Below are 15,157 nucleotides of genomic sequence, written 5' to 3'. Positions count from 1 at the left end.
GCATAATCTAGGTTATAATTAATATATGTGCGTACCCAATAATTAAACTGTACATGCGCAGCTGTGAAGATAATCAAGTGGTTTCATTTTTCATTATTGGTGCGCTCCATAAAATGATAGGTAGAAAAATAAGAAGTACTTGCTGTTGGGCTAGTTGGTTCATCATAAAGTTGAATGGCGCAAGGGAACGAACACAGGAATACGCTCTTTCTGTCTCTGAGTCTTCCTGTGTTCGTTCCCTTGCGCCATTCAACTTTATGGTATTTAAGGAAAATAAAGAAGGAAAACTTTTAACGAATTGGCAAATTTATTTAAAGTGAAGCGTAAAGAAAAACGTTTACTGAGAAAGTGAGAAAGCGCAACGTGACGTGACAGAGTTGCTAACATCAATGCTATATACCTATACAATCTTTACAAAGCTGGTTAGTGGCTCTTGCCTCTAAATAAATACCGCGTAAAGTGCCTGATGTTCATTCTAGCTTTTTAGCTAAGTGTTGACTGATCAATGAAACATACTTGAAAAAAGATGTAGCGCAAAAGAGACGAGCACGGGAGCAGGGAGACACGACAAACACGAACGCTGCATCTTTTGCGTTTCATCTTCTTTCAAGTATATGTCACCAACTTGCCCAGCAACAAGTTTTATTGATCAATGAAAGCTTATTGCTGCTTGGTGATCCCAGCTGCGGTTCCTTCAACTCCGCGGTAAGTGGTCGCGACTGTGGGCCTCTTTCCGTGACGTCACAGGAGGAGTACTAAGGCCTTCTCAAATTCTCTAGAGGATGTTGCCAACGCTCAGCTTGAGCATTGCAGGCCAGAGGAGGGGTGAGCAGGTGTGAGGAATGGGGGGGGGGGATAAGCTGATTAGAAACGCGCCGTTCGCCGTGCTATGTACGCCATAATGGGAACCGCTGGCCCGCTCTACGCCTTAGACATTTTATGTACGGAGTCCTATTTTCCACTCGTTATCCCAGATGTTCAACGCGGGTATTTTTCTAATAATGTCTGCGACGTCATCGCCGCATCGGTCCCTGGCCACGAACCGAGTTTCAGTTTCGGTTTTCTGTTTTTGCTGTTTGAAAGTAGTTCTACTTTGTATCTTGAAAAACGTTTTCTTTTGCGGGAAATGGGGATCCAAGTAATGTGATGTTATCACTAACTTAAACTGTTGCGAGAACGTACTGCCGGAGTTGACCTTTATTATCAACGGCGGCTATCACGGCTTCAGTCACAATCACGAGATCTGAAAAGATTGTTACATCCAGGTAAATGCGCCCTATATTTAATTGGCCCGAAGAGTAACGCCTGGCTCTCAAGAGAACTTACCAAATGGCTGCCACCTCAGTTACCAAAAATGTAGAGAGATAAATAACGGTCTTCCTTTCGCTTTGTTTATTATGTTAATCCTACAGGGTGTTTCAGCCGGCACTTCCAAAATTCTTAACAGAGGTTGGTCGAAATAGAATTTTTTTTCTGGAACACATTGTGAGGCGTGGCGGCCGCCAGCTGCTTTAAAATCAATGTTCATCTGCCTTCAAATATAATGAACTGATTTTTAATAAACAAGTTTTAATTAGCGCCGTCTGGAGATTAGGGTCAACGGTGAGGTGTATTCATGGACAAGACAAGACCATATTAGTTCTTGGAATGAAGAAGTCGTTCTCTATAAAGCCCTGCAGCTCGAGAAATGCAGTGCTTTACGCCGCACAATCGGAAATCTGACAGCATAGGGGGCGCAGCTTGGAAGTAGCACATAGTGGTAGATAAATGTAAGCAAACGTTGATGTGAGCGCAGCATCCACTGGTGATGTGGAGAAATGCCCAATCTGAACTGTTTAAGTTATTGCACAGCCATTTTCTTGCGCCAAGTGAAAAACCAAAAGAAAGTGCATGCAGTGGTACATTACGAAGGCAGGTCAAATTGGGCGCCGTTCGCATCCTTCTACCATGGCCACTGCCACCATTAACTTCCTGTGCGCATAACGTTGCAGGGATTAAGAGAATGACTTTTTATTCGTTTAAGATCATGGAGGATTTAAGATACTGTAATGGCATCGTCTTGTCCGTGGCTACCTTTTGGTCGTCATACTGCATTAACAGACAACAGACTATGCTAATTAAACTTAAATCAGCAATATTCAGCAGCGTTTAAGCATAACTAAAATCTGCCGCGGCTGCCAGTTTGTTCCTGAAAATGATTTTTTACCTTAACTATCCAATTTAAAGGAATTTGTCGAAAGCGTTCGCCGAAGCATCCGATACATTTGAAAATGTGTCAATTGTCGCGCCATCTGTCGCAGTAAACATGAACGCGAGTGGTTTCCATGCCGATTCTCTACGAAACAAATGCGCTAGATTCAAATCACAATTTATCGTGCTCGTACATAGTGCAATTGCATTGGTGCCGTACCACTATATGCACGAAAAGCGCTGGAGTGATGGTCAACCAAGCTAATTTTTTTTTTTTTTCTGTAGGAAGCTGCGCTATTTGGGGCCCGAAAGCACATGAACGCGTGGGCGTGTTCGGCTGCAAACTAGCTTACCTTCATCTGCTTCTTGCTGTCACGAATAGTACTTCGATCGAGGCTCGCCATCCTAGGATCCTAGTATGTCTTCCAGACAGCTTTGAAGATCGATGACCCGACAACGCACGCCCATTCCATTCCAGGGATTCCAGACTTCGCAAATGGCTGTGAATTTAACTTTCAGCGGTGCACCGCAATCATGGCTTATTCAAAATTCCAGTGGAGGCGTACGCGTCGATCTCCACCGAGGGTGCACTTTTAGTGCACAAGAGAGACGATCACAAAAAAAAAAACTAAGCAAAACCACTACACTCAACCCAGCTAGTCTCATTACCCGAAGTCCCGAGCATGAATTGAGAGGAAAAAATAAACGCACCCCAACTCGAAAACTTCCAGCAGAAAAACCATCTATTGGTGCTGAACAGTTGGCAACAGTCACAAAAGGTCCACCTATCGGATTTTGACAAAAAACATAAAACTGACGGGGTTTTCCTGTTCAACTGCAACGTGCCCTGAACTTCAGCTGCTATGGCGTGAAAAAAAAAAAAAATGCATTGGAACTGTAAATTTGACTAAACCAGGCTTTAGTGACCAAGACGATCTCAGGTAATTTCATGAAGCATACAAAGAAAACAAAATGTACATTCAGGCTTTCTGTCCCTCAAGTATGGAAAGTATAAACTTGCAGTCCTCATTGCTAGCTTGTCATGTTGGGAAAAGGACTAGTAAAAACCCATCAACTCTGCGATTCTTTCCCAGCACGAGACAACTTTCTTTTTTTTTTACATTTTACAGACCACAGTAATACCAGGAATTCGAATAAAGGACTTCACGAGAAGACGACTGCAAGTGCTTACTCAATAGTGAGCTTAAGTCAACTCTGCAAAACTAGCTCGCATATAGTAGGAGCACTCCACGTAACTTGTATACATCCAGGTCACAGCAGGAAAAGGAAGTTCTTTCTTGCTAAAATGTGCCTTTCAAGAGCAGTCCGGTGCAGGCTTCAATAAACCAGAACAATTTTCAGAATCTGCCACGCCTGTAATAAAGCTAGTAATATGCATGCCACCAAACAGCCTCTACAATCATACTGACAAGCCCACTAAAAAGCCAATGAGGCAACACAGAAATGTAGTCGCCATAACCAATTCGCGCATGCTGTCACATGCATCAGGTTTCACAAAAACATGCTCTCGCACCTCAAGCCCTAAAGAATGATAGAGAGGACAGAACATCATATTTCTTGCAAGACGTGTGCACCCCAGTGATAGGGGAGAGCCCGGTTACTTTAGAGGGCTACCATAAACCGCTTTTATGCCCAACCTCGAAGTACTAACAGAACCATTCCTCAAATGGAGGTCTGCAGCCCAGCAGACACATATGTGGGAGGCTTGTACTGAACCACCTGCATATTTTCCTGAAACACCAGGTCTGTTAGCAATTATCCACTTGAGAGAGGGAGAGAAAACAAAAAATAAACATCACGTGTGTCAATCAAGTGACTCTTTATTTACACTGCCAAAGCAACCCGCAGGGCCCTGCAACCCGCAGGAGCACCTATTTGCAGATTCAACCAGCTTCCACAACAGAAAAAGAGCTCATTCACACAACAAGCCACACCAGGCATGGCCACAAAAAATATAAAGGAAAAGGAAATGAAAAGGAAGCAAGGTAAGTTTTACACTGCCAAAGCGACCCGCAGGGCCCTGCAAACCACAGGAACACGTATTTGCAGATTCAACCAGCTTCCATAACAGAAAAAGAGCTCATTCACACTGCAAGCCACACCAGGCATGGCCACAAAAAAATAATAATAAAAAAATAGAGAAATGAAAAGGAAGCAAGGTAATTTCTGAGGGTTCTCCTTTAGCCTCATTAAAGGAGGAAGCTGGTCTTGGAAAAAAAATTTTGATTAATGAAGTCACAATTATGAAATCTTCAGGAAACATGTATTTTTGCGTGCGGATTCCATATATAGAATTTAATGTACAAGTCCTTGTGGAGTTTATGCAATATGTTATGTAACTTTCTGTGGAGAGCTTTAACAAAATTTTGCTGCAAGAAACTTGCTAGAATGTATGCCGTCCGCTTGTCTTGACAACAAGCTATGCAATAAGGGTAAAATTATTATTCTGCCTGTCACAGAAGTTGACTTACAGGGTTTTGAACTTCGTACTTCACAAATGGGAAGAAAAATTAGTCTTCCTGTTTCTGAAGTGACAACTTCAAAATTCTATAACTCAACTTCTATGACAGGCAGGATGATAATTTTAGCTTTATTGCATAGCTTAATGTCAGGAAGAACCAATGGCATGCATTCTAGCAAGTTCCCTACAGCAGGATTTCTTGAAAGCTCTCCACAAAAAGTTACATAACATATTGCATAAGTGCTCAAGAAATTGTTGCACATGAAATTAAATTCCATATTTGGAATCAGCATGCAAAATTACATGTTCCTCGAAGATGCGATAATTGTGACTTCATTAATAACAATTTTTTTCTAAGACCCTCTTCCCCCCTTAAAAGGCTCAATGCAACAACAAAAAATAGAGCACCCCACAGCACTGCATGATTTAACTTTTATATACAGGCCTTACTATATACAAGTTTCCCACTGAGCAACTTTCGGCAATGTCTTTTTTTTGTGTGTTTTGCAATTCTTGCTTTTGCTCCTTGAAGGACAAAGCATGGACAGTGCCTAACCTGAGAGACATGATGTGCTCTACACTGCTCTCACACCATCACCCCCCTCCACACATGCAACATTCACATCATGCGGTCCGCATCTGGGCCATACGTGGCTTGGACATACATTCTCCTACTGTGCAGCCCTACTCTCCTACTATGTACACCCGTCTGCTCGCAATGCAGCGATAGAGAACCCCCTGTGCCCAACAAAGGCGGCACACAGCGTACTTTAAGTCAGCACTAGGCGAATGGGAACAACACAGATCCCACACTGCACGCAATCGCACAGTGACCAGAAGTGCTGCTGGGTGCACTGGGGAACGTTAGCAATCACGATTTCAGTCACATGCCTCCAGCAACGGCAGCAGTTTGGCAAGAGTCAATATTTTTTGTGATGGCGCCAGCACTGCAGCACGTGGAAGGCAAGTCAATTGTCTGCAACGCTCTTCAGCACACACGCAGCCCGAAGAGCGGCTGATTTCACTTGATCCTGGAGCAAAACTACAGCAGAGTCCCTCGGCCTTCTCCAAGTTCCTGAATAAGTTAGGGGGAACGATATCCGGAGGTGGCACTGCCACGTCTGGAAACCAGTTTTCTTCGCAGCGAGTCTCTAGCAGCATGTACACATGCACCATATAAAATCCTAGCCTAGAAAGTCATTGCCTCACTCCGAAGGAGGCGGCGGAGGCGGGGGAGGGAGAGGCGGCTCTTTCGGCAAAGGTGGATCCACTGGTGGTGGTGGAGGCGGCATGCCGAAGTACTGGGGCACCTGGTGGTACGCTCCTGCTGCCATGTGCGGAGGTGGCGGTGGGGGCGCGAAGTTATAATGCGTTCCGAAGTACAGTGCTGGTGGAGGCGCTGCAAACTGTGGTGTCTGGACGTAGGCTTGAAACTGAGGCATCATCACACCAGGGGGCGCGGCGTGGTTAGCACTACTGCTCGGGACTGCCACAGACGGTGCCACGTAGGCCGGTCCCGGGGGAGGCGGTGGAAGCGGTGGAGCGGCGGCCACTTTTCTCGTCTTCGGCGAGCGACCACGGTGCTCACCATCCTCGGACCGGCGGTCCCTCTTGCGGCCACTGTTCAGCCGTTCCTTGCTGATTTTGAGCTTGAGCCCCGTGCTCGGAGGCGGGGGTGGAGGAGTCTGCGGTCCCTTGCCAGACTCTGATGACTCCATGGTTGGAGGAGGTGGCGGGGTAGGTGTGGGCGGAACGATCTTGAGCTTGGGGATTTTGATCTTGAGGGCCTCTCGTGGTGGACTGCCCGTCAGACCGCTGCCCGACTGCTGCAGCTTCTCCTTGGTGATGGTGATCTTGAGGCCACCACCACTGCTCGGCTGTAATCGGCTGCTGCCGTTCTCCTCTCTCGACGCCTCCCGTCGCTCCTTTTCCCGCCTCTCGGATTTCTCCTTTCGCGAACTCTCCGACTTGGAGCTTGAGGACTTTCGGTCGTGCTTGCTTATGCCATTGCGTTCCACCTTCTTGTCAGACACTTCGGGAGCGGGCGCAATGTCTGGCAGGTTGAGCGAGGCAGGCTGCGCATCCGCGGCATTCCCAGCAGCATGGTGGGCCTCGGAAAGCCTGTCGGAACCGTGGCTTTTACCTTCAGAGGACTTCTCTCCTGCACCATGTTTGCCCGGTGATGAGCGCTTGTTTTTCGAACGTTCTGAGGAGTTGTGCTTGTGTTTGTGCCTCTCCCTGCGCTCCTTTCGCTCGGACCTCTCCTTCTCCTTCGCCGTCGGTGCAGTGGCCTCTGGCTTGACCTCTGGCTTAGCCACAGCAGGCGGCGGATGTGGGGCCGGTAGAGGCGGTGTTTTTGGCAGTGGAGGCGGCGGTGGTTGTGCACTCTGAAGTGTCACTGGAAGCGGAGGTGAGGTGCGCGGAGCCTTCTGAGGAAGGGGTGGAGTCGCCGGCCGCTGGGGCTTGGGTGCAGCCAGCGGTGGGGGTGTCGCAGGCCGTGCCTTTGGTGCCGGTGGCAGTGGGGGAGTGCGTGGCTCCACCTTGGCAACCGCTGCCACCACAGGAGGGGGTGGCTGAGGAGGAGCGGCCTTCACGATGGGCCCATTGCTCTCCTCCGCATGAGCAGCTGCAGGAGGCGGCGGAGGTGGTGGCGCCGAGTGGTGCTGCACAATTGTCATCGGCAGCACGTCTTGCGAGTCGCTCCGGTCATCAGCATCAAACTGCAGTGGCGAAATAGCAGGCATCATGTCCTGGCCATCCAGGCTGAACGAAAAGCTGTCGATGGAGGAGTCGCCACCGTCGCCGCCAAACTGAGCTCCAAAGTTGAAGTTGAATCCACTCATGTCGTCGGAGACATGCTCCTGCTTGGCCGGGGCCGGCTCTGGCTTGACGCTTTCAGACACAGGGTCTGTCACCGCTGGGGGCGCCGGTGGTGGTGGCTGAGGTGCAGATGTCACTGTGCCAACGCTGGGAGTTGGCTCAGGGCGATGTTGGTGATGCCTGCTATGGGATTGTGATAATGAAGCTGGCGGAGGCGGATGGGCTGCGGCTCCGTGAAACGACTCTGGTCGCTCAGATGGATGGGGGACAGGCTTCTGCTGAATCTTTTGGCGGTAGCGCTTGTCCCGGTACGCATCCAGCGAAAGTGATTGAGAACTGTGGCTGCCTCCTTCCTGGATCTTCCGCTTGCCAGGAGAGAGCAGGTGCTCGGCACCCTGGTTGTTGGGCTGCGGCTGAGACACGCCTGGTGACCGATGCACTGCCGATGATGACCCATGGTGTGACGACGGCACCTTGGCATTGCGGTGCAGATCCAAGTGTGGCGGCTGCGGCTTCCGGCTGCCGTGGCCCCCAGAGGACAGCTGTGACCTCTCATTGCTGGGGCCGTCACCCGAACCGGAGGGTTCGTGGGTGGCGGAAGCTGAAGCTGCGGTCCGTTCGTCCCTCTTCTGCTGCGAGTGGCCCTCCTGCGAAAGACAAGCGCAGCTTCGTACGAGTGCAAACAACCGGCACTGACAGCAACAGAGGCAGGCTTTTGTATCAAGTTCACTCTAAATGGCAATGGAGTTCCCACGTTCAAAACACCCACGCTACACTGCTACTGCATGAAATTTCAAGCAGCTGCCACTGCAGCAAACCTTACTGTAGTTAAACGTAGCTCAGGAGCAGGAAAGAGTGTTAAAAATCCTCCAGGAAAGAAAAAAAAATCTAAAGCAAAGGCCACTCAAGAAAAGAGCCCCCTTGCTAGCCGCCACCACCGCTCTCCCAGGAAACTCCACCACTCAGGTCATAAGACTGTCACTTACTACAATACAAAAGCAGCTAATAATCTTTTTGCCTCCTGCAAATTCCAAGACACAGCGTACTGAATTCCTGTATTTTCTTCACACAAGCATACTGCACCCTGGGTAATGTTGCCGCTTTTTGGACAGTTTGCAAGCAAGACATTAGCAGGAGCTAGCTACAGCTGGTGGGCACCGGAGAGAAGCAAAATGAGAAGTCAGCAAATTTGGAGATACAGCTGATGCAGCCCAGAGGTAACAGCAGACTACTGAAAGAGGCCTCTGCCCAGCAGAGAAACTCAAGACTCGCTGCACATACTGCAGTGTTTCTCGGCATCTTTCTTAGCTTGTTTTCAGGTGTCACCACCACCTCCATCCAGGGTCAAAGGACTCTTCTTCCAATGATCTGCAATTAAATCTACCCTGCACCAGCTGTTTCCACAGACTTCCTTATATCTAATCTGCTAACCTGATTCTCTGTAACCCACTGCTACACCTGCCTTTCCTTGGAATTCATTCCAATAACCTAGGGAACCACTGGTGCACTACATGCCTTGCCCATGGCCATTTCCTCTCCTTGATTTCGACTAGCATACCACCAACTTGCATTTGTTCCCAGACCTATTTCGTTTCCTTCCTGCCCCTTAATTTAACGCTAACATTTTCCTTTCCAATGCTTGCTGCATTGGCCTGAACTTAAATTAATGCCTTTTCGTTAGCCTCCAAGTTTCACCCAAAAGTGAGTACATATCTGCCATGCAGTTCACACCATTCTTCTGTCACCAAGTATGAGCCCTCCGTGTAATGCCTAACCTGCAGTTCATCAACAGGCCAAGATGGGCCAGTGAGTTGAAGCACCACAGCACTTCGTAGCCGGCGTCATGATTGCTGACTGCATGCTTCCATTGGCGACTGATGGGTGGAAGGATGAACCACACTCCCAAAGAAAAAAAAAAGTTTCTCGCATGTAATTTGTAGCGCCTGTCCAAAGTCATAGCCTTTCATGGGCATTGGCTGGGACTTCGCCGACAGTACTTATCCGTAGGGTAGGCAGCCGCCACTGCAGCCGCCAACCCCTACCCTCCGGCGCCGCCGGCCTCCGCGCCGGTGATGGCGCCATTTAGGCTTTACCCACTCTTCCCTGGTATTATCTGGTTCCATCTTCTGTCCCCATTTAGGACGTGCGCAGCCTCTAACTACCGTATTTGCACGCATAATTTGCGAACTTTTTATTCAGAAACGAGGGCTCCAAGAAGGGGGTGCGCAAATTACGCGGGGATTTCGCGAGCGAGACTTAAAAACCTCCACAAAGGTCATAACGCGCAATATAGGAATAGTGCATGTGGCTGCGTATACGTCAGCACCCGGACCCGCACCCCACGCTGGCCGCCTCCCGAAAAAAAGTTCACTCTAAATGAAAGGCCGCGCACCACCCCCCCACCATGCAGGATGGCATGAAGGTGCATGCATGAAGCTGAATAAGACGCTAAAACAGTGTCATCGATCAATAAATCAATTACCTCACCACACAATTCTTTAACAGTACCGTGTGAGTGTCTATCAAACTGCTTGTCGGCGCCTTATCACGGCGCGGAGCTGAGAAGCCAGCGAGAATAGCCACGTGTGCACAAGCTTGCCGTCACAACGATTGTCGTCTATGGGCAAACTTGTGCGCACGCAGTTATTCTCGCTGGCTTCACCGCTCCGCGCCGTGATATGGCGCTGACAAGCAGTTTGAAACTTGCCGTATAGTTGTGATATCCCAACGCAAAACGCGACCGAACAACAAAACACAAGCCGTCAGAGCCACCAAGAAAAGCGTAGCCTGCAGTCGAGCCACATGCACCAGCCAAACAAACAGCGGTGTTGGCTCTTCCATCAGCTGCCGATCCTCCCCGGAAGCGCTGCTGGCCGTTCCGAGTGGCGATGCCGCTGGTGCCGCTGCGATTGTGACAGCGGCCTCTGACACCACCATGAACGCCCAGTGCACAAATTCAAAAAGCCTTCCGAACAAACACGCGGAATAGCCGAATGCTACTGGGTAGAGCCATAGGGTAGAGCCCGCATGCATGATGGTGGTCTAGCGCAGTGCAGTGCGTAAAATATGCGAGTAAAAAATTTTTTTTTTAAAAACCCAAATGATAAGTTAAGGGTGCGCAAATTATGCACGTAAATATGGTATATGGGGAAAAATGACACGCCACTATGCGCCACCTTTGGCCGTTCCTAGAGCCATGTTTGAAAACAAAAACAATTAAGAGAAAAAGGGTAGAGTTATTACAGTTTTAGTGCAGGGACTCAACCACATCTATGCAGTGGAAGGTGTGCACCCCTCAGGGTCATCTGCGCAATGCGCAGATAGCTCACCACAGATGCGACTCACGGTAGTGGAATGTGGACTGCGCTATGCTAAAACTATTTTTAAAATGTTATCCCACAGCTAGAATCTCATCGCGATCCGAAACGAATGCAGCACGAAGTGCACGTTGCATCCAGTATAGTCACTTTCTCCAAAAGTTTCTAGATTCCAACGTTGCATCCCCCCGGCTTCGAGCGCGTAGTGCATTCTTCTTACTTAAGGGGGGACACTGGTCTTTGGGACCAAAAAATGACCCAAAAATCTAAAAATGACATCTGTGGAGCCTATAGCTGTTATTCTTCAACTCTACCAGTTTTCTCCTCCAGGAAATTGGCATTTTGACCATAATATTAAATTTAAATCACTGTGTGGGCTCAATTTGTGCAGGAGCAGGCAATTTAACACCATGAAAATTTTGGACACCTGGCTGTCTTAGTACGTCAATATCTCAACAGCTAGGACAGATAGACATGTCATATTCTTTGCTAAGGGAAGCTGAAGGCACAATGTATGCAATAATCGAAACACAATTGTTCAATCACGCTTCAAGAATTTATAATTTTGCAAAATTTATCGATGCATGATATTCTTACTGTGAATACTGCTATTCTAAGTGCTGTAAAATTAATAATGAGGCTAAAATGGAAAAACTGCTTTGATAATTGCACTCTTTACTCACCATACTATGTAGCCATGGGTTAAAAATTATTTTTTATTGAGCCATTTTTTTTGTACCGAGGTACTAATAAATGACTAATTAAACTAATTATCTTAGGAACTAATGAATTAATTAAAAAGCAAGTTCATATTCGAAATCAGTATAAAGACTGAGCAAGGTGATATAGTTTCATTAGGGTTGGACTAAAAATAGGGAAAATAGGTCTAAGACCAGTGTCCCCCCTTAACATGATGCTGCCTGCGAGGTGAAGAGGCTACGGTGCAAGACTGAAGTCGCGTGCTGCTGAATATGTATTGGAGAACGGGAACCGCGCAGCAGAGAGACAGTCCGACGCGAGTGAAAAAAAATTATCCTGGACTATCAGCATCTTTATGACAGCGCAACAAAGTGAAACCCAGAATCGACGGCCACAGAGAACTTCCGCGTACCGTTTTCCCACTTCAGCCGAGCAAGGACGTCGCAGTCAATACCAGTGCCATTTGAGAATAATTGTGCCATGCACATTTCCGGCACGCCCTCCACCCACACAACGGGATGACCAGATTCAATCCCTGCGTGCTGTAGGCCCATTTCACTTGTGCTTTCATTATGCAGGGTGACAACCTGCCTGGCCAGCATGATGCTTGCGCACATATGTATACTAAGCACTGACTGAAGGATTCTCGGAAAATTGCATTTTCCGCTAGTGCTGCCTAATGCGGTGCCTGGGAATTTTGTTCATAAGTAAATACGGAGCTTTGGCGCAGGCTTTGCCTTCTGGCGCGACTGGCACAGCAATCACATCACTGCACCTTGCGAGAAGAAGATGAGCTGCCGCTGGTCGATGGTGTCGCAGCAACAGGCGTTGACGCCGAAGTGGCCGATGATCCACTGCTCCCCGCGCCGACGCTCATGATCTTGCGCTTGAGTCGACTCGGGCATTTGTCCAGGATGGCCAGGAACTCCGAGGTCAGCTCTGATAGGTCAAAGAGGGACAAGGTTAGGGCACATTACCAACCAGCTTATCCAAACACTAGCTATTCAAGCATACAAAGCCACTTCACCCCCAACAAAACCTCAGCGGTACTGGCGCATTGGAAAACCATACCAGCTTACAGGAAATACCAAATCTACAATTAAAAACCTTCCAGTAGTCGAGCTTAATCAGAAACTCTCCAACCTTGACGAGGAACTAGCCGGCTCATGCTGCCATGACCAAAGCCGGGTTCATGCTATTTGTGAGCCCAAAATTTCAAGGGTAGAGTGCAAAGGCCCTACAAAGATTAATCACCAGCAGTCCAAATGACAGAGATGTGTAGGAAGACAAGATTAACCATTGTGTGACGCTGAAATGCAGCATCACTTTGTCGGACAAGGAAACCAACAGAATTCTATCAATTACCTTTGAGCCGAGGTGCTTGTGGCGCATCATTATTTATTTACCCATTTACAGATACTGCTGTCTCCGTGCAAGACATTGCAGGAGTGGTTACATAAAAAATAAAGAAAATCACGAAACAAAAATAGGCAGAGTCCCAGCCACAGCACTTAAGATTTTGTTAGTCTGTTTGCAGTATACCTTCTTATGCTGTCACTCGGCACGAAGCATTACTCTCAGTGTGTGCACAATTCATTTTCCGCCCTTAAATTTTAGCTCCAATGTGTCATGCAGTAAAACTGCAAGTCTTGTGACCCAAGAGCTTATGTGAGCAAAAATTTTCCATGAACTTATAAGTGCTCTCTACAATACAAGGCCACAGACAATATTACTTTTATATTAATAACATCTGCGCCAACACTCACACAAAGCTACGATACTCAAGTGTAATCGAAATGGCCCATTTCAATGACGTTCAGCAAAGACATTGTTCAAACTGATGGCAATGGCAAGCTTGCCTTTCCTCACAACCCGCACCCTTTGGTAAACCACTCACCTCACTTTATCACAAACTCAAGAGTAAGAAACAGGAAACAATGTGACAGTACAGTGAGTTTCCATCAGGCTCAGTGAAATATGAATAGGCAACAAGCGCAGTCAACAGTTAATGTCAGACATCAGTCCTAGTGCCCATAGTTACAGTGAAACTTAGTTTGGACTTCCAAGGGCATGGAAAAAATGTCAGAGTTATCTGAAGGCCCGAATCAATGAATTGGCCAACGAAGAACTGCCAAAAACTTTCTCACAGCATCACAGTAAATTAATTTCGTGAAAATCTATGTGGTGGTCATATGCTTTTGAAGTGAAAGCTGCATAGCAGCGATAATTTTTCACAGTTCTGTCAGGTGCCCTGCTATCGGGAATGCCAACGCAACACTGCTCCAAAATAGGAGAGGCCTTCACAGCCTCCCTCACAAGCTGTTTCCGTACATCAAGAAGCTGCGAACAGCGTGTGATGAGCGCAGTTTCAATGCGCAGGATCACCCGCGAGAACCTCAGTCTGCTATTTCAATAAAATGTTTATTCCTCCTCAATGCACAGGAAGAAGAGAGGAACTACGTGGACAAGACAAGACACCTTCTGGCAAGACAATGAAAAGACCAGTGACTCGCTAACTGGTGTCTGAAATCAACCGAAGCTCCGCATAAATGTACTACTGGCCGTAGAAGTAAACAGACCATGGCGCCGGTGGCAGGAGTGGCTGCAGGGCTGCTATCTCGTCTGCGTGCTTGCAGTGAGAGCACCCTAAGAAACGACAAACTTCTCCCTTGATGTTGCGCGGGTGCTTGGCACACTTCGTAAATTTCTAAATTTCTGAACTGCACACTGCCAGACAGCTTGACAAATGCGCTGCTGTGGGTAGGCTTGACGTCATCACCGCTAGCTCGTAGCTAGGAGCGCGCTGAGTAAGACCCGGGGGTCGCTCACAAAACATAAAAAATACAGCCATCCGCTCAAAAATAACCGGAACGGTAACCATGTACTTGGGTAACTGTATCTTACGAATGAAGATGTGGTGCTTTCTCCATATTTTCAGATTTTTATTCAGTACCCCTTTAACTGCAGAGTGTGCATCTGAGTTTGTTCTTTTCACCGACGTGTAACAGAAGGTCTTACACTTGCAATTTAAAACGCATCGCACTAGGTAATTATACCAGGCGGGACAGCTTCGTAGGTAGAGCGGCTTTTTTTTTTTGGTGTGTGAACACTCCCACACTCCCACAAGCTTTTGCTTGCTTGCGTGTTGGTACCACTCCAACTTCCAAGACATTGAGTAACTGAAAGGCTCTTGTCATCTATGTGCGGGTTAGTGGGCTGTGTATGCAAATTAATCACTTGGGATATCAATACTGAGCATCAGGCTTCAAGAAGAACAAGTGATACGCGGCGGAGTAATATGGTTTCAAAGATTCGCTACATCCGCAGCGCTGCCTGCTATGTATGAAACGGAGTAGAGCCACCCTGGACCCTCTTCCAACTTCCCCCCTTTAGCACTTTGCACACAAAGAACAAAAAAAAATCACCCCCACGGCACGGGGACAAAGGCCCGTCACTCTTCCTTTCCTGCCTAGCCTCTGCCACATTGCCAAAAAAAGTTGTCCCTGAGTACAAGGTGGCCGGCCAGTGCAGAACAGCCATTGCCGTAGCCAGGAGTGAAGCTCAAGAGCAGCAAAGCTAAACTTCGTGGCTGCTCTATTTTTCGGTGACTAGACCCCCTGAACATTGTCAGGCCTGCCACTGAATGCGC

General features: G+C 47.8%; 1 protein-coding gene across 1 annotated transcript in view; it reads right to left on the bottom strand.

Annotated features, from left to right (window-relative positions):
- Positions 1 to 4,000: 4,000 nt before the first annotated feature.
- The window catches only part of LOC144104726 (uncharacterized), a 30,713-nt gene continuing 19,556 nt past the window's right edge, over positions 4,001 to 15,157 (bottom strand). Inside the window, exons 9-10 of the mRNA XM_077637884.1 lie at positions 12,284 to 12,447; positions 4,001 to 8,139 (exon numbers count right to left, since the gene is read on the bottom strand). Coding sequence (XP_077494010.1) covers positions 5,878 to 8,139; positions 12,284 to 12,447 — 2,426 coding nt within the window. The 3' untranslated portion in view covers positions 4,001 to 5,877. The remainder of the gene's footprint in view (positions 8,140 to 12,283; positions 12,448 to 15,157) is intronic.

This window comes from Amblyomma americanum, chromosome 9, assembly GCF_052857255.1.
Source record: "Amblyomma americanum isolate KBUSLIRL-KWMA chromosome 9, ASM5285725v1, whole genome shotgun sequence".
In the NCBI taxonomy this organism is placed as follows: Eukaryota; Metazoa; Arthropoda; class Arachnida; order Ixodida; family Ixodidae; genus Amblyomma; species Amblyomma americanum.
Note: the sequence above shows the minus strand (reverse complement) of the source record. Positions and strands in the feature narration are given on the sequence as shown.